We start from the raw sequence: 27,251 nt of genomic DNA, 5'->3' as shown, positions 1-27,251 counted from the left end.
CCCTGACAAGTCCCCCTAGTGAAAGACAGGTGAAACTGTACAATATTGTGGTCGCTATTTCCTAGATGCCCGACCACCTGCAGATTTGTTATTCTGTCAGGTCTATTAGATAGTATTAGGTCTAAAAGTGCTGCTCCTCTGGTTGGATTCTGCACCAATTGTGAAAGATAATTTTTCTTGGTTATTAGCAGAAACCTGTTGCCTTTATGGGTTTCACAGGTTTCTGTTTCCCAGTTAATATCCGGGTAGTTAAAGTCCCCCATAACCAGGACCTCATTATGGGTTGCAGCTTCATCTATCTGCTTTAGAAGTAGACTTTCCATGGTTTCTGTTATATTTGGGGGTTTGTAACAGACCCCAATGAGAATTTTGTTACCATTTTTCCCTCCATGAATTTCAACCCATATGGACTCGACATCCTCATTCCCTTCGCTAATATCCTCCCTTAAAGTGGACTTTAGACAAGACTTTACATAGAGACAAACCCCTCCTCCTCTCCGATTTTTACGATCGTTTCTAAACAGACTGTAACCCTGTAAGTTAACTGCCCAGTCATAGCTTTCATCTAACCATGTCTCGGTTATTCCCACTATGTCAAAGTTACCTGTAGATATTTCTGCTTCTAGTTCTTCCATCTTGTTTGTCAGGCTTCTGGCGTTTGCGAGCATGCAGTTTAGAGGATTTTGTTTTGTTCCAATATCCTCACTGTGGATTGTTTTAGAAATGTTCTTACCTCCCTTCTGAGTATGTTTTCCTGTGTCTTCTTTGTTCGAGTCTAATGTTTTTCTTCCCGTCCCCTCTTCTTCTAGTTTAACGCCCTCCTGATGAGTGTAGCGAGTCTTCTGGCGAATGTGTGTTTCCCAGGTTTGTTGAGGTGTAGTCCGTCTCTGGCGAGGAGTCCATCGTACAAGTAATTCACACCGTGGTCCAGGAATCCGAATCCTTGTTGTCTGCACCATCGTCTTAGCCAGTTGTTCGCATGAAGGATCCTGTTCCATCTCCTGGTGCCATGCCCGTCTACTGGAAGGATAGAAGAAAAAACTACCTGTGCATCCAGTTCCTTTACTTTCTTCCCCAACTCTTCAAAGTCCTTGCAGATTGTCGGTAGGTCCTTCCTTTCCGTGTCATTGGTGCCAACATGTATCAGAAGAAATGGGTGGACGTCCTTGGAGCTGAAGAGCTTTGGTATCCTATCGGTCACATCCTTGATCATCGCACCTGGAAGGCAGCATACTTCTCTTGCAGTTATGTCCGGTCTGCAGATGGCTGCTTCTGTGCCTCTCAGTAGTGAGTCTCCCACCACCACCACTCTTCGTTGCTTCTTGGCTGTACTTTTTGCTGTCACTTGTTGCTGTGTGCCCTTTTCTTTTTTGCTTGCTGGTATTGCTTCATCCTTAGGTGTGCCATCTTCAACCTCTACAAAGATTTGATATCGGTTCTTCAGTTGTGTGGTTGGTGATTTCTCCATGGTCTTCTTGCTTCTTTTGGTCACATGCTTCCACTCATCTGCTTTTGGAGGTTCTCTGACACTTTTTTCACCTTCTGTGACCAGTAGAGATGTTTCTGTTCTGTCTAGGAAGTCTTCATTCTCTTTGATGAGTTTCAAAGTTGCTATTCTTTCTTCCAGACTCCGCACCTTTTCTTCTAAAAGGGCCACTAGTCTACACTTCTGACAGGTGAAATTCGATTTGAATTTTGAACATGTGAATTTTATCAAGATAGAAAAAATGCGGAATTAGCAACAAAAAAAACAAACCCTAGTACATCTCTTTTAATGGGTCTACCGTCCATATTCCTCTCTAACGTCTTGCCTGAATAAAGGTCTGATGTTGCATCTGTACGGTGCAGAGAATCACAATTTATCCTTCCACCCCCTGCCCCACAAAAAACGGTCAGTCTTACCTCTGGCTGTCTCTTCTTGGGAACGTCCTCATCCTTTGATTTAAGGGATGGTGATGACTGAGTCTTTCGGATTGTAGTCCTCTTCTTTTTCCCTAAAATGGAAGATCAAATACTAATCAGAACAGAGCAGGTATCATTAGATTGGAAAATGTTAGGCTCACACTTCAAAAGGAAACAATTGTGATTCTGCAGTAATTACAACTTTGACCGTAAACATCATTAGGGATGAAAGTTACATACGGAATATACAAATTGCCTCTTCACAGAGGAAGAGGACTAGAACTCTAGCGCCACCTATTGGAAGTAGCGATCCTAAACGTTAGTATCGAGCCTTGCCACCTGACTTAGGATAAAAGCCAAACCAGAATCTCGATTTGCAGACAAGATGTTTCAGGGTGCAGCCCCTCATCAGTGCAAAGTGTGAGATCTGGTTTGGTTACGTGAGAGGCGTCTGACCGGGATCTAAGGGGTAAAGGTTTCTCTGTGTGGGGAGTGACATGCCAAGCCTGACATGTCAGTTACATACTGAGCACATGTAAACCCAGAAGAAAGCCCACTAACCAGTATGTGGTACATAATCTAGATGTGATAAGGTCCTTTGAAAGGAATATACATGATCAAACAGTGTATTAGAACTTCCCATTTTTGGATACAAAGTTTACCATTTTGCTTGCGTTAAAGCATAAAACTTTGCATTAAAAAAAAAAATATTGTGCAGTTTTCTGTATACAGTTACTGAGCAGACCTATGTCTCCAGGGTTAACAAGCTGTGTGTTATATTCCCATACATCTTAGAAGTCAGCTGAACAACATTAATGATAATGAAGTCTAATCTCGCATTCATTGAAAAAGGGACATAGATGCAAGGATTGAATATAACGCGACAATCAGACTACACTAAGGGGCTTATTAATTACAACTGCCTGATACTTAGTACAAACTTATACTGTACAGTCTTGAAATATGCCAAATTTATCGAAGTAGTTCATGCTGCTTTATGACTGTCTAGTTTTCACACTGTGCGGCCTAAATTTACACCACTTATTATTTGGCTTACTTTATGCCAGATCTGTGCACCACCATGTTATCCCTTTAGGCCATTTACCTTTGTTGGGCAAGATGTGAAAAGTGTGTAAAACACAAATAGGGTGCAAGTCATGAAAGACACAAATTCTGGCACATTTAGTTTGAAAGATTTTCCTTGAAGTACCGTATTTGCTTGTAGGCGCGAGAACTCAAATGATTGCACAAACCATTTCAGATTTTACTCAGCTAAGCGTCCAGATTAGCAGAACTTTATATTTTTTTCCTCCAATAAGAGCAATAAACAAGTGAACTGCAAAAGTGTTATTTGGATTCAACGTCAATTTATATATACTGTAAGCTCATCCAACACAAATTAATTGCTCCTGGATCGTTGGGAGATGATTTTTAGATACCATTCTCTATTCATGGCACCAATCTTAGCTACAAGTGTGAGTGTGCCCCCTCCCTTGGATGAAAAGTCCCCACACACGAAGGGTCTCAGGATGCTTTACTGTTGGAATAATTCAGGACTGATTGTAGCTCTCACTTTTCTATTCCGAGAGCAAGAGAGAGAGCAAGAGAGAGAGCAAGAGAGAGAGCAAGAGAGAGCGAGAAAGAACATGAAAGAGCGCGTGAGAAAGAGCGCGTGAGAAAGAGCGCGTGAGAAAGAGCGCGTGAGAAAGAGCGCGTGAGAAAGAGCGCGTGAGAAAGAGCGCGTGAGAAAGAGCGCGTGAGAAAGAGCGCGTGAGAAAGAGCGCGTGAGAAAGAGCGCGTGAGAAAGAGCGCGTGAGAAAGAGCGCGTGAGAAAGAGCGCGTGAGAAAGAGCGCGTGAGAAAGAGCGCGTGAGAAAGAGCGCGTGAGAAAGAGCGCGTGAGAAAGAGCGCGTGAGAAAGAGCGCGTGAGAAAGAGCGCGTGAGAAAGAGCGCGTGAGAAAGAGCGCGTGAGAAAGAGCGCGTGAGAAAGAGGGCGCGACAAAGAGGGCGCGACAAAGAGGGCGCGACAAAGAGGGCGCGACAAAGAGGGCGCGACAAAGAGGGCGCGACAAAGAGGGCGCGACAAAGAGGGCGCGACAAAGAGGGCGCGACAAAGAGGGCGCGACAAAGAGGGCGCGACAAAGAGGGCGCGACAAAGAGGGCGCGTGAGAAAGGGCGCGTGAGAAAGAGCGCGTGAGAAAGAGCGCGTGAGAAAGAGCGCGTGAGAAAGAGCGCGTGAGAAAGAGCGCGTGAGAAAGAGCGCGTGAGAAAGAGCGCGTGAGAAAGAGCGCGTGAGAAAGAGCGCGTGAGAAAGAGCGCGTGAGAAAGAGCGCGTGAGAAAGAGCGCGTGAGAAAGAGCGCGTGAGAAAGAGGGCGTGAGAAAGAGGGCGTGAGAAAGAGGGCGCGAGAAAGAGGGCGCGACAAAGAGGGCGCGACAAAGAGGGCGCGACAAAGAGGGCGCGACAAAGAGGGCGCGACAAAGAGGGCGCGACAAAGAGGGCGCGACAAAGGGGGCGCGACAAAGGGGGCGCGACAAAGGGGGCGCGAGTAAGAGGGCGTGAGAAAGAGCGCGTGAGAAAGAGCGCGTGAGAAAGAGCGCGTGAGAAAGAGCGCGTGAGAAAGAGCGCGTGAGAAAGAGCGCGTGAGAAAGAGCGCGTGAGAAAGAGCGCGTGAGAAAGAGCGCGTGAGAAAGAGCGCGTGAGAAAGAGCGCGTGAGAAAGAGCGCGTGAGAAAGAGCGCGTGAGAGAGCACGTGAGAAAGAGAGCGAGAAAGAGCGAGAAAGAGCATCAGAAAGAGCGCATGAGAAAAAGGGCATGAGAAAGCAAGAGCGAGAAAGAGAAAAAGAGAAAGAAAGAGCTTGAAACAGCGCGAGAAAGAGCGCGAGAAAGAGCGCGAGAAAGAGCGCGAGAAAGAGCGTGAGAAAGAGCGCGAAAGAGAGAGCAAGAAAGCGAGAGAGAGAGTGAGAAAGAGAGAGAAAGAAAGAGAGCGTGAAATAGAGAGCGAGAAAGAGAGTGCGAAAGAGAGAACGAGAAAATGCCGGAAAATGGATTTTAGACGGATCCGGCAAAAAATGATGAAACGTTAGGCCATCCGGCACTAATTCAAGTCTTTGAGAAAAAAATGGATCTGGCAAGAAAAAAAAATGATCAGTTTTTTCAAAATTCGCCGGATTGTGCCTGACGGCAAAAACCTGATGTGTTAAAGTAGCCTAAGGCTATGTGCACACGTTCAGGTTTTTTCGCGTTTTTTCACGCTAAAAACGCTACAAAAACTCATTAAAAACGCATACATTATGCATTCTATAATTTAGAATGCATTCTGCATGTTTTGTGCACATGGATGCGTTTCTTTCCGCAAAAAAAACGCATCTCGGTAAAAAAATGAGCATGTTCATTATTTTTGCGGATTTTCTGCATTTTTCCCGCAATTCTATGCATTTGGGGAAAAAACGCACAAAAAAACGCACCAAAAACGCGTGAAAAACGTGGTAAAAATCGCGGTAAAAACGCATGCGGATTTCTGGCAGAAATGTCCGGTTTTTGTCAGGAAAATTTCTGCAAGAAATCCTGACGTGTGCACATACCATTACTGTCCAAGAAAATGCCCATCTGCCTGCTGCCATTCCGGAGCAAGCTCTGCATTGGTGTAGAACCAGTCTTCAGCAGATGGTGGTGGCTAGGGTTGAGCGAAACGGGTCGAACATTTTCAAAAGTCGCCGACTTTTGGCTAAGTCGGGGTTTCATGAAACCCGATCCGACCCCTGTGCGGGGTCGGCCATGCGGTACGCGACTTTCGCGCCAAAGTCGCGTTTCAATGACGCGAAAAGCGCCATTTCTCAGCCAATGAAGGTAAACGCAGAGTGTGGGCAGCGTGATGACATAGGTCCTGGTCCCCACCATCTTAGAGAAGGGCATTGCAGTGATTGGCTTGCTGTCTGCGACGTCACAGGGGCTATAAAGAGGCGTTCCCGCCGACCGCCATCTTACTGCTGCTGATCTGAGCTTAGGGAGAGGTTGCTGCCGCTTTGTCAGAAGCAGGGATAGCGTTAGGCAGGGTCCATTAACCACAAAACCGCTTGTGCTGCAGCGATTTGCACTGTCCAACACCACCCTCGGTGTGCAGGGACAGTGGAATTTTTTTTTTTTTTTTTTTTCCCCTCAGCGCTGTAGCTCATTGGGCTGCCCTAGAAGGCTCCCTGATAGCTGCATTGCTGTGTGTACGCCGCTGTGCAAACCAACTGCTTTTTTCAAAGCACAAATCCTCTTGTTCCTTCCTTTCTGCACAGCTATCTTTTTTGTTTGTCCACACTTTTTATTTCATTTGTGCATCAGTCCACTCCTTATTGCTGCCTGCCATACCTGGCTGAGATTACTGCAGGCAGGGAGATAGTAGCTGCCTGCCATACCTGGCTGAGATTACTGCAGGCAGGGAGATAGTAATTGTAGGACATTCCCTGTTTTTTTTTTTTTTTTTTTTTTGGTGGGAGATTAAGATTGGCAATTTGGCATTTCTGCTAGAGTGCCATCCCTGTGTGTGCCATCTCTCTCACATAGTGGGCCATAGAAAGCCTTTTCATTTTTCTGTATTTTTTTTTGTGGGGTGTATAAATTCTCCCTGATAAAAATACAGTGGGAGATTAATATTGGCCTTTGGGCTTGTGTGCCAGTCCTGAGTGTGCCATCTCTCTCACAAATAGTGGGCCATAGAAAGCCTATTTTATTTTTTTTTGGGTTTTATAAATTCTCCCTGAAAAAAAGGGAGATTAATATTGGCCTCTGGGCTTCTGTGCCAGTCCTGAGCGTGCCATCTGTGCCAGTCCTGAGCGTCCCATCTCTCTCACAAATAGTGGGCCATAGAAAGCCTATTTAATTTTTTTTTTGGTTTTATAAATTTTCCCTGAAAAAAGGGAGATTAATATTGGCCTCTGGGCTTGTGTGCCAGTTGTGAGCGTGCCATCTGTGCCAGTCCTGAGCGTGCCATCTCTCTCACAAATAGTGGGCCATAGAAAGCCTATTTAATTTTTTTTTTGGTTTTATAAATTTTCCCTGAAAAAAGGGAGATTAATATTGGCCTCTGGGCTTGTGTGCCAGTTGTGAGCGTGCCATCTGTGCCAGTCCTGAGCGTGCCATCTCTCTCACAAATAGTGGGCCATAGAAAGCCTATTTAAATATTTTTTTGGTTTTATAAATTCTCCCAGAAAAAAAGGGAGATTAATATTGGCCTCTGGGCTTCTGTGCCAGTTGTGAGCGTGCCATCTGTGCCAGTCCTGAGCGTGCCATCTCTCTCACAAATAGTGGGCCATAGAAAGCCTATTTAAATATTTTTTTGGTTTTATAAATTCTCCCAGAAAAAAAGGGAGATTAATATTGGCCTCTGGGCTTCTGTGCCAGTCCTGAGCGTGCCATCTGTGCCAGTCCTGAGCGTCCCATCTCTCTCACAAATAGTGGGCCATAGAAAGCCTATTTTATTTTTTTTTTGGGTTTCAGAAATTCTCCCTGGAAAAAAAAAGGGAGATTAATATTGCCCTTTGGGCTTGTGTGCCAGTACTAAGCGTTCCATCTCTCTCTCTCTCTCAGTCAGTGGGCCATAGAACGCATATTTTTGGTTTTATTTGTTTTCTAAATTCTCCCTGAAAAAATCATTTTATTTTATTTGGTTTCTAAATTCTTCCTGATAAAATCATATTTTTTTTATTATTTTTATTTCTAAAGTCTCCCTGAAAAAAAAAAAAAAAAAAAACAACCAAAAAAACAGTGGGAGATTAATATTGGCCTTTCTGCTTGTGTGCCAGTCTTGACTCCTGGGTGTGCCATCTCTCTCTCTCTCTCTCTCTCTCTCTCTCTCTCTCTCTCTCTCTCCAATTGTGGTCCATAGAAAGCCTATATTTTTTTTCCTTGATTTGGGTTCTAAAATCTACCAGAGAAAATAACTACATCAATCATTGGTAGAAAAATATTGGCCTCTGGGTTTGTGTGCCACTCCTGACTCCTGTGTGCGTCATCTCTCAGTCAGTGGGCCATAGAACGCCTATTTTTGGTTTTATTTGTTTTCTAAATTCTCCCTGAAAAAATTATTTTATTTTATTTGGTTTCTAAATTCTTCCTGATAAAATCATATTTTTTTTATTATTTTTTTTTCTAAAGTCTCCCTGAAAAAAAAAAAAAAAAACAGTGGGAGATTAATATTGGCCTTTCTGCTTGTGTGCCAGTCTTGACTCCTGGGTGCGTCATCTCTCAGTCAGTGGGCCATAGAACGCCTATTTTTGGTTTTATTTGTTTTATAAATTCTCCCTGAAAAAATCATTTTATTTTATTTGGTTTCTAAATTCTTCCTGATAAAATCATATTTTTTTTATTATTTTTTTTTCTAAAGTCTCCCTGAAAAAAAAAAAAAAAAAACAACCAAAAAAAACAGTGGGAGATTAATATTGGCCTTTCTGCTTGTGTGCCAGTCTTGACTCCTGGGTGCGTCATCTCTCAGTCAGTGGGCCATAGAACGCCTATTTTTGGTTTTATTTGTTTTCTAAATTCTCCCTGAAAAAATCATTTTATTTTATTTGGTTTCTAAATTCTTCCTGATAAAATCATATTTTTTTTATTATTTTTTTTTCTAAAGTCTCCCTGAAAAAAAAAAAAAAAAAAACAACCAAAAAAAACAGTGGGAGATTAATATTGGCCTTTCTGCTTGTGTGCCAGTCTTGACTCCTGGGTGCGTCATCTCTCAGTCAGTGGGCCATAGAACGCCTATTTTTGGTTTTATTTGTTTTATAAATTCTCCCTGAAAAAATCATTTTATTTTATTTGGTTTCTAAATTCTTCCTGATAAAATCATATTTTTTTTATTATTTTTTTTTCTAAAGTCTCCCTGAAAAAAAAAAAAAAAAAACAACCAAAAAAACAGTGGGAGATTAATATTGGCCTTTCTGCTTGTGTGCCAGTCTTGACTCCTGGGTGCGTCATCTCTCAGTCAGTGGGCCATAGAACGCCTATTTTTGGTTTTATTTGTTTTCTAAATTCTCCCTGAAAAAATCATTTTATTTTATTTGGTTTCTAAATTCTTCCTGATAAAATCATATTTTTTTTATTATTTTTTTTTCTAAAGTCTCCCTGAAAAAAAAAAAAAAAAAAACAACCAAAAAAAACAGTGGGAGATTAATATTGGCCTTTCTGCTTGTGTGCCAGTCTTGACTCCTGGGTGCGTCATCTCTCAGTCAGTGGGCCATAGAACGCCTATTTTTGGTTTTATTTGTTTTCTAAATTCTCCCTGAAAAAATCATTTTATTTTATTTGGTTTCTAAATTCTTCCTGATAAAATCATATTTTTTTTATTATTTTTTTTTCTAAAGTCTCCCTGAAAAAAAAAAAAAAAAAAACAACCAAAAAAAACAGTGGGAGATTAATATTGGCCTTTCTGCTTGTGTGCCAGTCTTGACTCCTGGGTGTGCCATCTCTCTCTCTCTCTCTCTCCAATTGTGGTCCATAGAAAGCCTACATTTTTTTTCCTTGATTTGGGTTCCAAAATCTACCAGAGAAAATAACTCCATCAATCATTGGTAGAAAAATATTGGCCTCTGGGCTTGTGTGCCACTCCTGATTCCTGTGTGCGTCATCTCTCACTCAGTGGCCCATAGAAAGCATATAGTTTGTTACATTTGTTTTCTAAATTCTCCCTGCAAAAATCTATTTTTTTTTTTTTGGGGGGTTTCTAAAGTGTTCCTGAAAAAAATAAAAATAAAAAAAAAATAATAGTGTGACATTAATATTAACATTTGTGCTTCAGTGACAGTCCTGCGTGTGGGGCATCTCTCTAATTTGCAGCCACCAAAAAAAGAGTGTGTAACATTGGGCCTGATTTTCGCTGTGGTCTCACCAACCTGTAAAGGGGTAGCTAAATCATACAGAAGTTATAGCTCACCGTGTAAGTTGTGTGACTGCAACAAATAACGTTAGTTTGGTTACGTTTTTAAAACAATGAGGAAGTCTAGTGGAAGAGGTCGTGGCCGGGGGCGTTCATTGTCAGCTGGTAATGAGGGTAGTGGTAGTGGTGGAGCATCAGGTGGTCGTGGGGGAAAAAATATTGCACCTAAGTCTGGAGCTGTGGAGCCAGGTTCGTCGTCCGGCTACACAAGGCCTCGAACGCTCCCTTTTCTGGGATTAGGAAAACCGCTTTTAAAGCCGGAGCAGCAAGAGCAAGTTTTGGCTTATCTTGCTGACTCAGCCTCTAGCTCTTTTGCCTCATCTCGTGAAACTGGTAAAAGTAAAAGCAGCGCGTCGTTAGTGGATGTTCACGGTCAGGGACAAGTCACTTCCTTGTCCTCTTCAGCAAAAACAACAACAGAGAAGAATGCAGCAGGCGACACAACGGGTTACTCCATGGAGCTCTTTACACATACCGTCCCTGGCTTAGAAAGTGAAGCAGTTAACAGTCCATGCCCATTACAAATTGAATCTGACATGGAGTGCACTGACGCACAGCCACAGCCAGACTACTATGCTGGTCCTTTGACTCAGACCACAACATTGCCCTCGCAGGGTGCTGATCAAGAATCAGACCCTGATGAGACTATGTTGCCCCATCACGAACGCTATACCACCGAACGACACGGTGACACAGACGAAGTTGCGCAGGAGGTACAAGAAGAGTTATTAGATGACCCAGTTCTTGACCCCGATTGGCAGCCATTGGGGGAACAGGGTGCAGGCGGCAGCAGTTCTGAAGCAGAGGAGGAGGAGGGGCCGCAGCAGGCATCAACATCGCCACAGGTTCCATCTGCCGGGCCCGTATCTTGCCCAAAACGCGTGGCAAAGCCAAAACCTGGTGGAGGACAGCGTGGCCATCCGGTTAAAGCTCAGTCTGCAATGCCTGAAAAGGTATCCGATGCTAGAAAGAGTGCAGTCTGGCATTTTTTTAAACAACATCCAATTGATCAGCGCAAAGTCATCTGTCAAAAATGTTCTACTTCCTTAAGCAGAGGTCAGAATCTGAAAAGTCTCAATACTAGTTGCATGCATAGACATTTAACCACCATGCATTTGAAAGCTTGGACTAACTACCAAACGTCCCTTAAGGTTGTTGCACCCTCGGCCAATGAAGCTAGTCATCAACGCAACATCCCTTCCGGCAGTGTAGGACCACCATTTAGCGCACCACCTGCTGTATCTGTGCAGGTATCTTTGCCAGGCCAAAGCAGTCAGGGTCAGGGAATCACCAGTTTCGTAGTAGGAAACACTGCATCTAGGGCACCGGCGGCAACAATACCATCTCCCACCGTCTCTCAGTCTGCCATGTCCACCGGCACCCCCGCTAGTTCCACGATCTCCAGCTCTCCAGTCCAGCTCACCCTACATGAGACTATGGTTAGAAAAAGGAAATACTTAGCCTCGCATCCGCGTACACAGGGTTTGAACGCCCACATAGCTAGACTAATCTCGTTAGAGATGATGCCCTACCGGTTAGTTGAAAGCGAAGCTTTCAAAGACCTGATGGACTACGCTGTACCACGCTACGAGCTACCCAGTCGACACTTTTTTTCCAGAAAAGCCATCCCAGCCCTCCACCAGCATGTTAAAGAGCGCATCGTCCATGCACTCAGGCAATCTGTGAGCACAAAGGTGCACCTGACAACAGATGCATGGACCAGTAGGCATGGCCAGGGACGTTACGTGTCCATCACGGCACACTGGGTAAATGTGGTGGATTCAGGGTCCACAGGGGACAGCAAGTTTGGGACAGTTCTGCCTAGCCCACGGTCTAGTAAACAGTTGTCTGTAGCCGTTCGCACCCCCTCCTCCTCCTCCTCCTCGTCCTCCTGCAGAAGCAAGAGCTCGTCCACAGACCGCAGTCGCACAAACACTCCATCCGCACCTGCCACTGTTGCACACCAGGTCTCCCATTATGGGGCAGCTACTGGCATACGTCAGCAGGCTGTATTGGCTATGAAGTGTTTGGGCGACAATAGACACACCGCGGAAGTTCTGTCCGAGTTCTTGCAGCAAGAAACGCAGTCGTGGCTGGGCACTGTAGATCTTGAGGCAGGCAAGGTAGTGAGTGATAACGGAAGGAATTTCATGGCTGCCATCTCCCTTTCCCAACTGAAACACATTCCTTGCCTGGCTCACACCTTAAACCTGGTGGTGCAGTGCTTCCTGAAAAGTTATCCGGGGTTATCCGACCTGCTCCTCAAAGTGCGTGGACTTTGCGCACATATCCGCCGTTCGCCTGTACACTCCAGCCGTATGCAGACCTATCAGCGTTCTTTGAACCTTCCCCAGCATCGCCTAATCATAGACGTTGCAACAAGGTGGAACTCAACACTGCACATGCTTCAGAGACTGTGCGAACAGAGGCGGGCTGTTATGTTTTTGTGGGAGGATACACATACACGGGCAGGCAGTAGGATGGCAGACATGGAGTTGTCAGGTGTGCAGTGGTCGAAGATTCAAGACATGTGTCAAGTCCTTCAGTGTTTTGAGGAATGCACACGGCTGGTTAGTGCAGACAACGCCATAATAAGCATGAGCATCCCCCTAATGCGTCTGCTGATGCAAAGTTTGACGCACATAAAGGATCAGGCGTCTGCACCAGAGGAAGAGGAAAGCCTTGATGACAGTCAGCGATTGTCTGGTCAGGGCAGTGTACATGACGAGGTACCGGGCGAAGAGGAGGTGGAGGATGAGGAGGATGATGGGGATGAGTATATTTTTAATGAGGAAGCTTTCCCGGGGGCACGGGAAATTGGTGGCGTGGCAAGGCCGGGTTCTGGTTTTTTGAGGGACACAAGTGACGTAGATTTGCCTGCAACTGCCCCTCAACCAAGCACAACCGCAGATTTGACAACGGGAACTTTGGCCCACATGGCGGATTATGCCTTGCGTATCCTCAAAAGGGACACACGCATTACAAAAATGATGAACGATGACGATTACTGGTTGGCCTGCCTCCTTGATCCTCGCTATAAAGGCAAATTGCAAAATATTATGCCACATGAGAACTTGGAACTAATATTAGCAACAAAACAATCAACTCTTGTTGACCGTTTGCTTCTGGCATTCCCTGCACACAGCGCCCGTGATCGTTCTCACACGAGCTCCAGGGGCCAGCAGACCAGAGGTGTTAGAGGGGCAGAAATCAGAAGTGGCGTTGGACAGAGGGGTTTTCTGACCAGGTTGTGGAGTGATTTTTCTATGACCGCAGACAGGACAGGTACTGCAGCATCAATTCAAAGTGACAGGAGACAACATTTGTCCAGTATGGTTACAAACTATTTTTCATCCCTTATCGACGTTCTCCCTCAACCGTCATTCCCATTTGATTACTGGGCATCCAAATTAGACACCTGGCCAGAATTGGCAGAATATGCATTGCAGGAGCTTGCTTGCCCGGCAGCTAGTGTCCTATCAGAAAGAGTATTCAGTGCTGCAGGTTCAATACTAACAGAAAAAAGGACTCGTCTGGCTACCCAAAATGTAGATGATCTAACCTTCATTAAAATGAACCACAACTGGATTTCAAAATCTTTTGCCCCACCCTGCCCGGCTGACACCTAGCTTTCCTATGAAAAGGTCTTGCCTGTGGACTATTCTGAATGACTTTTCCAATCTCGTAATTTTCTTCACCTGATTGTCCAGCATACGACATGTTTCCACCTCACGAAATGGCCAAACTCCCCACACGGGGCCGTGCTATCGCCACTTTGCGCTTGGACCCTTGAGAGTGCTGTTTGTCTGAAGAGGTGGGTGTGGCCGCTTTTGGTCGACGGCACTGCCACTGGGTCCCTCATAGTACAATAAAGTGTCTCTGGCGGTGGTGGTGCGCACCCAACGTCAGACACACCGTTGTAATATGAGGGGCCCTGTGCCTGTACCGCCGGCCACAAGACAGTTCCCCCCCCCAGCTCAAACAGTGCTCTACCACTAGCAAAATTATCTCTCACAGCTTCACCAATGTGTAGTCTAGCCGCTGACATCCTTCAATGCCTGGCACTGACAATACCATTGTTTTGACATTTTTGTTATGTTAGGCCTTCGAAGCCTGTCTGCGGTCCCTTCTTTCTACAACTACTACACTGACCAGGCCACTGCTGGCCGTGTTACCCTGGAACCAATTTAAAAGTGCCTACAGTCAGCCCAATTTTGTTATGTTAGGCCTTCGAAGACTGTCTGCCGTCACTCCTTCCACTAGACTTCCACTGACCATACACTGCTGCCCATGTACCCCTGGAACCAATTTAAAGTGCCTACAGCCAGCCCAATTTTGTTATGTTAGGCCTTCGAAGCCTGTCTGCGGTCACTCCTTCCACTAGACTTCCACTGACCAGACCACTGCTGCCCGTGTACCCCTGGAACCAATTTAAAAGTGCCTACAGCCATGTGTTATTATTTTAGGCCTTCGATGCCTGTCTGCGGTCACTCCTTCCACTAGGCCTCCACTGACCACACCACTGCTGCCCGTGTACCCCTGGAACCAATTTAAAATTGCCTACAGCCAGCCCAATTTTTTTATTTTAGGCCTTCGATGCCTGTCTGCGGTCCATTCTTTCAACTACTACTACACTGACCAGGTCACTGCTGCCCGTGTACCCCTGGAACCAATTTAAAATTGCCTACAGCCAGCCCAATTTTTTTATTTTAGGCCTTCGATGCCTGTCTGCGGTCCATTCTTTCAACTACTACTACACTGACCAGGTCACTGCTGCCCGTGTACCCCTGGAACCAATTTAAAATTGCCTACAGCCAGCCCAATTTTTTTATTTTAGGCCTTCGATGCCTGTCTGCGGTCCATTCTTTCAACTACTACTACACTGACCAGGTCACTGCTGCCCGTGTACCCCTGGAACCAATTTAAAATTGCCTACAGCCAGCCCAATTTTTTTATTTTAGGCCTTCGATGCCTGTCTGCGGTCCATTCTTTCAACTACTACTACACTGACCAGGTCACTGCTGCCCGTGTACCCCTGGAACCAATTTAAAATTGCCTACAGCCATGTGTTATTATTTTAGGCCTTCGATGCCTGTCTGCGGTCACTCCTTCCACTAGGCCTCCACTGACCACACTACTGCTGTCCGTGTACCCCTGGAACCAATTTAAAATTGCCTACAGCCATGTGTTATTATTTTAGGCCTTCGATGCCTGTCTGCGGTCACTCCTTCCACTAGACTTCCACTGACCAGACCACTGCTGCCCGTGTACCCCTGGAACCAATTTAAAAGTGCCTACAGCCAGCCCAAGTTTGTTATGTTAGGCCTTCGATGCCTGTCTGCGGTCCATTCTTTCAACTACTACTACACTGACCAGGTCACTGCTGCCCGTGTACCCCTGGAACCAATTTAAAATTGCCTACAGCCAGCCCAATTTTTTTATTTTAGGCCTTCGATGCCTGTCTGCGGTCCATTCTTTCAACTACTACTACACTGACCAGGTCACTGCTGCCCGTGTACCCCTGGAACCAATTTAAAATTGCCTACAGCCATGTGTTATTATTTTAGGCCTTCGATGCCTGTCTGCGGTCACTCCTTCCACTAGGCCTCCACTGACCACACCACTGCTGCCCGTGTACCCCTGGAACCAATTTAAAATTGCCTACAGCCAGCCCAATTTTTTTATTTTAGGCCTTCGATGCCTGTCTGCGGTCCATTCTTTCAACTACTACTACACTGACCAGGTCACTGCTGCCCGTGTACCCCTGGAACCAATTTAAAATTGCCTACAGCCATGTGTTATTATTTTAGGCCTTCGATGCCTGTCTGCGGTCACTCCTTCCACTAGGCCTCCACTGACCACACCACTGCTGCCCGTGTACCCCTGGAACCAATTTAAAATTGCCTACAGCCAGCCCAATTTTTTTATTTTAGGCCTTCGATGCCTGTCTGCGGTCCATTCTTTCAACTACTACTACACTGACCAGGTCACTGCTGCCCGTGTACCCCTGGAACCAATTTAAAATTGCCTACAGCCAGCCCAATTTTTTTATTTTAGGCCTTCGATGCCTGTCTGCGGTCCATTCTTTCAACTACTACTACACTGACCAGGTCACTGCTGCCCGTGTACCCCTGGAACCAATTTAAAATTGCCTACAGCCATGTGTTATTATTTTAGGCCTTCGATGCCTGTCTGCGGTCACTCCTTCCACTAGGCCTCCACTGACCACACCACTGCTGTCCGTGTACCCCTGGAACCAATTTAAAATTGCCTACAGCCATGTGTTATTATTTTAGGCCTTCGATGCCTGTCTGCGGTCACTCCTTCCACTAGGCCTCCACTGACCACACCACTGCTGTCCGTGTACCCCTGGAACCAATTTAAAATTGCCTACAGCCATGTGTTATTATTTTAGGCCTTCGATGCCTGTCTGCGGTCACTCCTTCCACTAGACTTCCACTGACCAGACCACTGCTGCCCGTGTACCCCTGGAACCAATTTAAAAGTGCCTACAGCCAGCCCAAGTTTGTTATGTTAGGCCTTCGATGCCTGTCTGCGGTCACTCCTTCCACTAGGCCTCCACTGACCACACCACTGCTGCCCGTGTACCCCTGGAACCAATTTAAAATTGCCTACAGCCAGCCCAATTTTTTTATTTTAGGCCTTCGATGCCTGTCTGCGGTCCATTCTTTCAACTACTACTACACTGACCAGGTCACTGCTGCCCGTGTACCCCTGGAACCAATTTAAAATTGCCTACAGCCAGCCCAATTTTTTTATTTTAGGCCTTCGATGCCTGTCTGCGGTCCATTCTTTCAACTACTACTACACTGACCAGGGCACTGCTGGCCGTGTACCCCTGGAACCAACATCAGAAAATATAAAAATAAGTATTTTGCTTATAAAAAAGAAAATACTGGTGAGATATCAAATGCAGACATTTTAACATTAAAAACAAACACACAACTCTAATCTGGTACAGTACTAAAAATGGCCACCAGCTACAATTACTTTCTCCTGCAAGTAGTTAACTGAAAGTTTTTTTAAATTGAAAACACACATATGGCATCCACCGAGTGTTGTCCTGTCGCGTCTTCTTTATATTATTGCCGAGAAGATGCAAAATAATGAAAATAATAAAATCATTAATTACCAAAATAATAGAGAAAGTCAACACCACATTGCAAATAAACATTCATTCCAAATAAAGAAGCAGGGCGCGTCCGAGGGTGAGTATATACCTAATAAGAATATAATCACCCTCGGACGCGCAATGCTTATTTCCAACAGCCTTCCTTCCTAAGAATCAGCCCTTCCGTCGTGTAGAGAGACGTTGTGTTACACTCCAAGGTGTTCCCCAGGTTGCCTTTCCTGAGCTTCGATCTTCCGGCTCTCGTTTAGTAGTTCTTGGAAACTACTCTGCATTAGGCCTTCAAATTGGGTATGGGGTGTAGAGAGATGGTGTGTTCCACTCCAAGGTGTTCCCCAGGTTGCCTTTCCTGAGCTTCGATCTTCCGGCTCTCGTTTAGTAGTTGTTGGAAACTACGCTGCATTAGGCCTTCAAATTGGGTATGGGGTGTAGCGAGAGGGTGTGTTACACTCCAAGGTGTTCCCCAGGTTGCCTTTCCTGAGCTTCGATCTTCCGGCTCTCGTTTAGTAGTTCTTGGAAACTACACTGCATTAGGCCTTCAAATTGGGTATGGGGTGTAGAGAGAGGGTGTGTTACACTCCAAGGTGTTCCCCAGGTTGCCTTTCCTGAGCTTCGATCTTCCGGCTCTCGTTTAGTAGTTGTTGGAAACTACGCTGCATTAGGCCTTCAAATTGGGTATGGGGTGTAGCGAGAGGGTGTGTTACACTCCAAGGTGTTCCCCAGGTTGCCTTTCCTGAGCTTCGATCTTCCGGCTCTCGTTTAGTAGTTCTTGGAAACTACACTGCATTAGGCCTTCAAATTGGGTATGGGGTGTAGAGAGAGGGTGTGTTACACTCTAAGGTGTTCCCCAGGTTTCCTTGCCATTGCTTCGGTCTTCCGACTCTCGTTTAGTAGTTGTAGAAAAGTACACTGCATTAGGCCATACAAAATGGGTATGGGGTGGAGAGAGATGGTGTGTTACACTCCAAGGTGTTCCCCAGGTTGCCTTTCCTGAGCTTCTATCTTCAGGCTCTCATTAAATTGTGGTTAAATGGAACAACTGCATTTGGCGTACTAGTTGGTTTGGGGCCTACTATCGGTGTCTGCCACTCCTTGCTGTTCTCCTCCACTGAACAAAGCTGTGCCGCCTGTTTACTACGGTTGCCAATTTTGAACTGCATTTCGACTACTTACTGATTTGGCCCTACTCTCTGTGTCAGCCTCTCATTCCAGTTGTCCTCCACTGCAATGCCCCCTGGTTATTCCTGTGTTACCAATTTTGAACTGCATTTAGCCCACTTTCTTCTTTGGGCCTATATCTGTGTTTCCACTTCATCGTGCCCATTGCCCAGCCAGTGATAGATGAGTCTGCTGGTACATTGACCCATAACGCAACATTCCCCGTGCACGCTACACAACAACATTGTGACCCTGCTGAAAGTCAGGTTGCTCTTCCCGCATACCATACCACCTTACACGGGGACAAAGAGGAAGGTGCAGATGAAAGTGCAGGTTCCTTCATCAGGTGGGGGGAGGAATACTAGTTGGCGACGTCACTGGCACAGGGCCTCTCATAGTACGCAAAAGTGTTGCTGCCGGTGGGAGGCGCCCCCGCCGTGCAAACACACCGCTGTACTTTGAGGGGCCCTGTGCCAGTGCCAATGCCAACGAGTGGGCCCCCCCTGCTTGCTCAGGTTCACAGCACTTGCAAAGTTGAAATACTTACCTCTCCCTGCTCCACTGCCGTGACGTGGTCCAGATTTCCTGGGCCCACTAATTACTTGAACCAGCCCTACCCCCCACAACTTTAGCCAAATGACCCCCAATTTCAAATGCCTTCCAATTATTATAAGGTAAATTACGCTTGACAAGCTTCATTAAGAAGAATGGATGGTTTTGACATTAAAATGGCCACTCTAGGTGTTTTCCTGGCCCCCACTCACTGCCGACTATGCTGCCCCATTGACTTGCATTGGGTTTCGTGTTTCGGTCGATCCCGACTTTACGTCATAATCGGCCGATTTCACTCGACCCGACTTTGGACATAGTCGGGTTTCGCAAAACCCGGCTCGACTCTAAAAAGGTCAAGGTCGCTCAACTCTAGTGGTGGCACTTGCTGGACTTTCTTGACAGCCCTAAAGTCTTCTTCCCAATAAATACAGCTGCCCTTTAGCTCAGCCTTAGTGAAGATCAATAGTTAAAACAAACAGAAGTAAAAAGGGAAAAAATGGCTGCAATGATGGACGGCATTTAATTCGCTGAGAATTGCTGTACCGTGTTAAGACAAGTTCTAGTGTTTATTACAAAGGAAAGAAAAGAAAAATGAGTTTATGGAAGAACTGATTGATATATGGAGAAAGAAAAGCAATGCAAGGCCGGATCATACCTCCGAACCCAAACTATGGGAACGGAATATTTCAATAATTAAGAGGAAAAAAATGTTATAACCACATTAAAGCCTGAAAAACCGAGGTTTCATTCTCAGCACTGAAAGATGTAGGACAAGCTTCTAGTAACATGACATTACATACAGGTGGACCTAGATGGGGGGCGTCTGCTCACCCAGGAGAGACCTCCAGTGCCGTCCAGTGGTCTGCTCCATCAGATCACATCCATCGACCAAAATGACCTGGCCTCACACATCACTGATGGAGAACGCCTAGTGGTAAACCGCTTAAAGGGGTGGGTGACTTTATCTTAACAAATATGGGGACCTGAGTTAGCGGCAGTGACACGTTCTCCTACTCTTCTTAATATATCCGCTTTCTTTTACGGCAGCACAACCTTTCTGTTCTCAGCTATGGCTGCTGGTGGGGGAGCATGTGACCAGACCATCAGCCTCCTCCAATAGAATGACACTGCACATGGCACTGCTGTTTTCTATTGGAGGAAAATGGTGGGCGGGTCTGCTCACAGGCTCCGCCTTCACCGGTCTGTATTTTAAGAGGTGGAAAGCAGTGCAGTCTGTGAGGAACGCAGCACTAACAAGCGCAGGTGGAGAACCTGGAATACTCATATATTAGCAAGGGACCCTCCAATACATTTGTTAAAAAAAAAAATAGACGACCCCTTTAAATCCAGGTGATAAACGATTCCCAATTCAGAACCCAAGGTTGCGTCAGCAGAAAAAACGAGAACTTCCCAAATTAGCCCTATGCCAATTTTCACCGCAAATTCCACGTTCTTCAATGTAAGGAGGGAAAGATGCCGCCCACCCACAGCATGTCCACAACAAAATGAGTGACAAAATCCACACTATTTAGAGAACACTTCGCCACTGCAGACCTTCAGCTGGGGGAACTTTATGGGGGACATGCCCTGTTGTGTGGACGTAACTTTAGCCAGAACACAGAATTTGTAGAAACTACAGAATGTTTTACCTTCCTCTACAACATTTGTAAAGGGAATCTGTCACCAAAGACTCTGATTCCAGCAATATGTCACTTACTGGGCTGCTTGCTGTAGTTTATAGAAAGTCACAGCTTTAAATCAGCAGGAGGTTATGACTAAAGGACTAGAAAACCTGCTACCATGTAGTTCTCCATATTGATGAGCTCTATATCACAAGCCCTACCACTTAATGAAAGCTTTCTGCCTATGCACAGTGTACACAGTGATCTACCAAACAAAAGGTGGGGGTTGGGGTTATACAGAGCTCAGCATTTAGCATTCACAGAACTGGTAGATCAAACTATCTATCAATAAAAAACAACAACAGTGGAATCGGGGTCTGTGCCTCTACATCATGCTAATCACAGATAGGATAGCTAAAACAGAGTTCCTCCAAAAAGAGGAATATTGACTGAGCGAAGGAAAAAAAAACTAGGAGGGGAAAAGGAAAGCAAAAAAATAGAACAATGCAAAGATTTTCTGTCCGAGTGCGATCCAACAAAGCATCGGATCGCACTCAGACCAATGTTAGTCCCTCAGTCTACGGGGCCGTGCACATGTACGATTTTTCCTCACACAGTGCTGGACCAGGGAATAAAAATCGCAGCATGCCCAAGTTTCATCCGATATTCGGATCGGACTCGCCCATGCAAGTCTATGAGTGCGTGGAAAACATCGGTCTTCACTCTGATGACATCTGAGTGCAGTCAAATTTCCATAGACTTACACAGTAAAGACGATGGAGGCATTTGGAGGAGTTTCTCCAGAGTCAGATTTGTATAACTGATCCGATTCTTTCGGGTGAGACGATAAATGATAAATATACTACGTGGGCTGTGTTATATACTGCGGGGCTGTGCTATATACTACGTGCGCAGTGTTATATACTACGTGCGCAGTGTTATATACTACGTGGCTGCTATATACTATGTGAGCAATACTGCGTGGGCAATGTTATATACTGCGTGGGATGTGTTATATACTGTTTGGTACGTGGCCTGTGCTATATACTATGTGGCTGCTATATACATACATACATACATATTCTAGAATACCCGATGCGTTAGAATAGGGCTACCATCTAGTTTAGACATAGTTGCATGTGTGTATGTCAGTCAAAGGGTAAAATACATTGCGAGTGCAGATTGTGAGACGCGGTCTTTGCTAAGGAAGGGACAAGTGTTTCAGTCTTCTCTGCCATCCGCTGGAAACATGCCCCGCTCACAGGGAACCGGACATACTGGATATGGCACTGCTGATGTGACAGCAGGCGGTTCCGGAGCTTGTGGAAACATAGTTACACAGCTTGTATTTTATTCATAGGAGACCCTGCTCGATCTGGGCTTCTCGGGGGTCCTGATCAGTGGTTGACACACATCTCTTCACTTGGTAAGTCTTCAATGCAGCAGAGCTTCCTCGCCCTTACTGAATTACACCCTCATACATATGACAAAGGCAGAGCTTTGTCCCTGCGTCAGCCATGAGAGCAGGAGGGTGGCCATAGCTATAGAAATACACCGCCAGCACAAAAAGGTGAAGAAGCCCCCTGCTGTGAAGCCCAGCTGGAGGCGCCATAACTTGTGCTGCAATTGGGACATAGGGGACCGTTCATACACAAAGCCGAATAGTAAGTTATGTAATAGTTATATAACCCGGCCACTTTTGTACAATATATCTGTACCTGGATGATAATCCAGTATAAGCAAAGTGGAGAGAGGTGAAAACAAGTAAAACTGAAGCCCCTATACACATGAGAAAGAAGTCAGACAAACGATCATTCGGCTGACCGTCATCCCTCCTGACTGCCCCAAACACACGATGGTTCAGCTCCACCAAGTGCACCTGTCTTTTCTATGAAAGAGCTGCTGTCAGAGTCCTTTGGCAGCAGCTTATTCCTGTAACCAAAAGAATCCACCATTGGAAATCCAACAGGTCAGATCCTGATCTCTCCTGACATCTTAACCGGCGGGATAAGCTTTCTTAAATGTTAAAGGGAATCGGTCAGCAGGATTTGCTGTGTAATCTGACAGCAGCATACTGTAGTGGGCGAGCTCCTGATTTCAAGGATCTGTCACTTACTGGGCTGTGTTTTGCTGTTTAAATATAAACCAGGTTTTTTTTTTTTATCAGCATGAGATATCAGTAGAGGACAACTGGCCTCGTGCCGCCCAGTCCAACATCTCCCCCAGCACTGATTAGCAGCTTTTTCTCACTATACAATGTACATAGAAAGCTGTAGTGTGGGCACTGTTATACACCACTCAACAACGGAGCTCTGCTAGATCTGCAGCTGTGAAAATTATGACTATCATAACTGCTGTGCCCAGTAAACTAAGTGATAAATAGCTGGAATCAAGGTCTGAGCTCCTGATGCTTCTTCATGCTGCTGTCAGATTACATACAGCTGATAGATTCCTTTTAAAGGGGTTGTCCGCTACTAGAACAACCCTTTCCTGATTTGAATGCCGCTGTTCGATGTAAAAGTAATCAACAGGAAGTCAGAGTAATAACCTCGATTACTTATATGTCGGAAGGTGGGGACAGTGATGCCAGTGCTGATTGGGGGCATAGCTACCGTGACCCAACTAAGTCACGAGAGCCCTGGGACCGCGAGTGCAGATACCGCAGGAACAAAAAGTGAGAAGGAGGTGTCTTCAACTGCGCTGCTGATAAGGACTCAAAAGCAGGATAAAATCAGGGGGTTTTATTTAAAGGTTTTCAGGTCAACACGTTTCAAGGTCATCAGGACAAAAATCTATGATACCGCTGGAACAGCGCCGGTACAGAGGGCGAGTATACCACAAGTGCTTTTATTTTAACAGGGGCAAACATTCTGGACAAGAAGGGGTTGTCATGGCTTAAATGTTCCCCCACAATTTTATGCAGCGATGAACAATTGTATATATTATTTTATATCATTTCCTTTTACATAGGGGACTTGCATACACAATATTTCCATAATAATAAGATAAAAGAAAAATATATGCATTTTTGCTTATGGATGCATGTTATCATTAAGTAAATAAATAAAATGTTACATAGCAGTGTGCGTTAATGTGTCTGGTCTATATTGTTGTGAGCATCAAAGCCACAAATCATAAAAGGGATCAAGTCCATCAACATAAAATACCGGAGGCCTTGTAACATTTGTAAATGAAAATGGAGCGGATATGAGCCTGATCCGGGGCAGGACATGCAGCTTTGTGAACAGACGTCTGTTACATATTGCAAGGACAGTCCATCCTAAAAATACCACCGCAAGCTCGACTCCGGAGACAATATCAAGGAGCCATGAGATTTTATGGAATAACTATAGAAGACTGAACATCGTCTCTAGAGTATTGAAAGCACAAGAAGCACAGAACAAGAAGAATCTCTCAGAATTGTCCCAAGGAACCTGGCCTCAATCTGTCCCTGTGCATCTGATTACACCTTGTGAATGACATACAGCTTCAACCGGCGTCTTCTGTAAATTTGGAATCACGACTTCAGAGGTCAATGAGTGTACTTCGGCATCTGTACTGATAAAATGTGACCCTGGCAGTCAGGAAATCTCTGCCCATGAAAAAAATGGACCTAAAGAGCATTTACACCAAAAATAGTTACCGTACTATAAAAAATAAAAAAATAGAAAGTCTACAAAATGTATACAATAGGATGCTGGTATACTTATAACCATAAAGGTATCCAAAAACATATCATAACTGTAAAGGGTCTTTACGTGTAAAGATCAGTGTTCCCATCACAATTGGGTGGTGAGTTATGGGCCTAAACAACCTAAAAAGGATACAAAGTATCCAAAAACACCACTCAAAAGAGTTACGGTAAATATAAAGATAAAATACATTTTATTCAAAATTAATACACATTAAAAAAAACATGAATCAAGAGTTGAACATAATACACTTGACACTCCCCTTTGAGAAAGCACACCCGCGAAACGCGCGTTGGGGCGTCTGCGGCATTGCAGATGGGCGATTACTGCACTATGGGTAAGCTCTACATTTTATCCCTTCCCATGTGGTCTGACTAAATGGTTTTTGATGATTTATATGTATGCACATGCCTACCATTTTGGCATCCCTGGTATTAAGGGCTCATATACATTGCTGATATTACAGCTTGACCTCACTCCATTTTACCACTCATTCTTACTTGATTATTTTCCTCCATTTGATCATATCATGTTTAACCCTTGATTCATGCTTTTTTTTAATGTGTATTAATTTTGAATACAATTTATTTTATCTTTATATTTACCTCTTTTGACTGGTGTTTTTGGATACTTTATATCCTTTTAAAACTGGTATTCTTACCAAACTCATGTCTGAGTAGCTGCATAATTCAATCTGAATGTTTAAATGCCATCCACTTAGTGTGACTGACAGCTCCTCAGGGACCTTCTTCTGAGATTTCACGCTGCTAGGTACAATCTACAGCTGCCAATCAAGCTGGGTGGGCAGGGACTAAATACTCAGACTCATGATCAGTCTCACGGTCGTATCTCTGATACTTTTACAAATAAACACAAAACATATCAACCTAAATTTAACTTTACCATAAAATACAATATGGTATGAAAAAAAAAAACAGTCTCAAAATCACTGGGATATGTTGAAACCTTCCAGAGTTAATGCCACATAAAGTGACACGTCAGATTTGAAAAATTTGGCTTGGTTACTGTGAAGTTAAAGGCCACCTGTTTCACCCAAAACTGGAATAAAGCAATATATCCTTCTGCCTTCATTCAGGAGGGGTAAAACTTCTTTTGCTGCACATACGAGGGGCGATCCAAAAGTAATGATAATCGGTTATTTCTATTGCACACAGAAATTAAAATAAAATGTTTTCTTCTCTCTTAGGTACTCACTAGTCCAGGAAAAAAAATCACTTAAATAGACCACTATTCCCGGGAGCTACATTCATTTGAATATGAACTGCCGAGGAGTGAACATCAAAATGGAAAAAAACGAGCTCAGAGCTGTCATCAGATACCTCTGCTTGAAAAAAATGACTACCAAAGACATACACAGCGACTTGGTGGAAACATTGGGGGACTCTTCTCCTCCATATTCCACAGTTGCATGCTGGGCCAAGGAATTTAAGCTGGGAAGAACATCGACGGAAGATGAACATCGTGAAGGACGCCCATCCACGTCCCTCAATGAAGAAAACGTGAAGTTGAAGAAGTTGTATTGGCAGATCGAAGATCTGGCATGTAGCTGAGGTCACAGGGATCTCATATGGCAGTATTCAAAGAATCCTTGCAAAAGAATTGCATGAGAAAGGTCTCCGCACGTTGGGTGCCAAAAATGTTAACCGACGAGCAAAAGAAGAAACGAGTTGACATTTCAATAGCAAATCTCGAAAAGTTCCAAGCAGACAAGGAAAATTTTTTGTCACGTTTTTTGACCATGCACGAGACCTGGATCCACCACTTTGATCCTGAAACTAAACAACAATCGATGACGTGGAAACGAGCCGACGAACCGACGCCGAAGAAATTCAAAGTGTCAAGCTCCGCAGGGAAGGTTATGGCGTCCGTTTTTTGGGACGCTGAAGGAATTATTATGGTGGACTATTTGGAGAAGGGAGCCACTATTACGGGCTCCTACTACGCAGAACAAATAAGAAGATTGCGGGAGGCTATCAAGGAGAAAAGGCGCGGCAAACTGCGGGCTGGAGTGCTGCTTCACCAAGATAACGCGCCGGCTCACAAAGCTGCAGTTGCCATGGCTACCATTCAAGAAGCGGGCTTTGAACTGGTGGAACACCCCCCCTATTCGCCAGATCTAGCCCCCAGTGACTTCTTTCTCTTTCCTCGGCTCAAGGAACACCTCCTGGGCAAGAAATTTGATGACAATAGCGACGTGATAACCGCTGTTGGGGATTTTTTTGAGGGTCAAGATCAAGAATTTTTTTTTAAGGGAATTCTAAGTTTAGAAAAGAGATGGACTAAATGTATAGACTTGTTAGGAGACTACAGTCATGGCCAAACGTTTTGAGAATGACACCAAAATTATATTTTCACATGATCTGCTGCCCTCTGGTTTTTATTAGTGTTTGTCTGATGTTTATATCACATACAGAAACATAATTGCAATCATATTATGAGTACCAATAGGTTATATTGACAGTTAGAATGAGTTAATGCAGCAAGTCAATATTTGCAGTGTTGACCCTTCTTCTTCAAGACCTCTGCAATTCTCCCTGGCATGCTCTCAATCAACTTCTGGACCAAATCCTGACGGATAGCAGTCCATTCTTGCATAATCAATGCTTGCATTTTGCCAGAATTTGTTGGTTTTTGTTTGTCCACCTGTCTCTTGATGATTGACCACAAGTTCTCAATGGGATTAAGATCTGGGGAGTTTCCAGGTCATGGACCCAAAATCTCTATGTTTTGTTCCATGAGCCATTTAGTTATCACCTTTGCTTTATGGCAAGGTGCTCCATCATGCAGGAAAAGGCATTATTGGGCGCCAAACTGCTTTTGGATGGTTGGGAGAAGTTGCTCTTGGAGGACATTCTGGTACCATTCTTTATTCATGGCTGTGTTTTTAGGCAAGACTGAGTGAGCCGATTCCCTTGGCTGAGAAGCAACCCCACACATGAATGGTTTCAGGATGCTTTACAGTTGGCATGAGACAAGACTGGTGGTAGTGCTCACCTCTTCTTCTCCGAATAAGCTGTTTTCCAGATGTCCCAAACAATCGAAAAGAGGATTCATCAGAGAAAATGACTTTGCCCCAGTCCTCAGCAGTCCACTCCCTGTACCTTTTGCAGAATATCAGTCAGTCCCTGATGTTTTTTTCTGGAGAGAAGTGGCTTCTTTGCTGCCCTCCTTGAAACCAGGCCTTGCTCAAAGAGTCTCCGCCTCACAGTGCGTGCAGAAGCACTCACACCAGCCTGCT

At 44.8% G+C, this 27,251-nt stretch overlaps 1 protein-coding gene across 2 annotated transcripts in view; it reads right to left on the bottom strand.

Moving 5' to 3' along the window:
- The window catches only part of APLF (aprataxin and PNKP like factor), a 189,209-nt gene that overhangs the window by 89,395 nt on the left and 72,563 nt on the right, over nucleotides 1-27,251 (bottom strand). The window contains exon 6 of one of the 2 annotated variants that reach the window (XM_069768740.1): nucleotides 1,903-1,994. In XM_069768740.1, coding sequence (XP_069624841.1) covers nucleotides 1,903-1,994 — 92 coding nt within the window. Of the gene's footprint in view, nucleotides 1-1,899; nucleotides 1,995-27,251 lie in introns of both variants that reach the window. The other variant, XM_069768741.1, reaches the window with a different exon arrangement.

This window comes from Ranitomeya imitator, chromosome 5, assembly GCF_032444005.1.
Source record: "Ranitomeya imitator isolate aRanImi1 chromosome 5, aRanImi1.pri, whole genome shotgun sequence".
Lineage (NCBI taxonomy): Eukaryota > Metazoa > Chordata > Amphibia > Anura > Dendrobatidae > Ranitomeya > Ranitomeya imitator.
The sequence above is the reverse complement of the archived record's forward strand: the minus strand, read 5'-3'. Positions and strand labels throughout refer to the sequence as shown.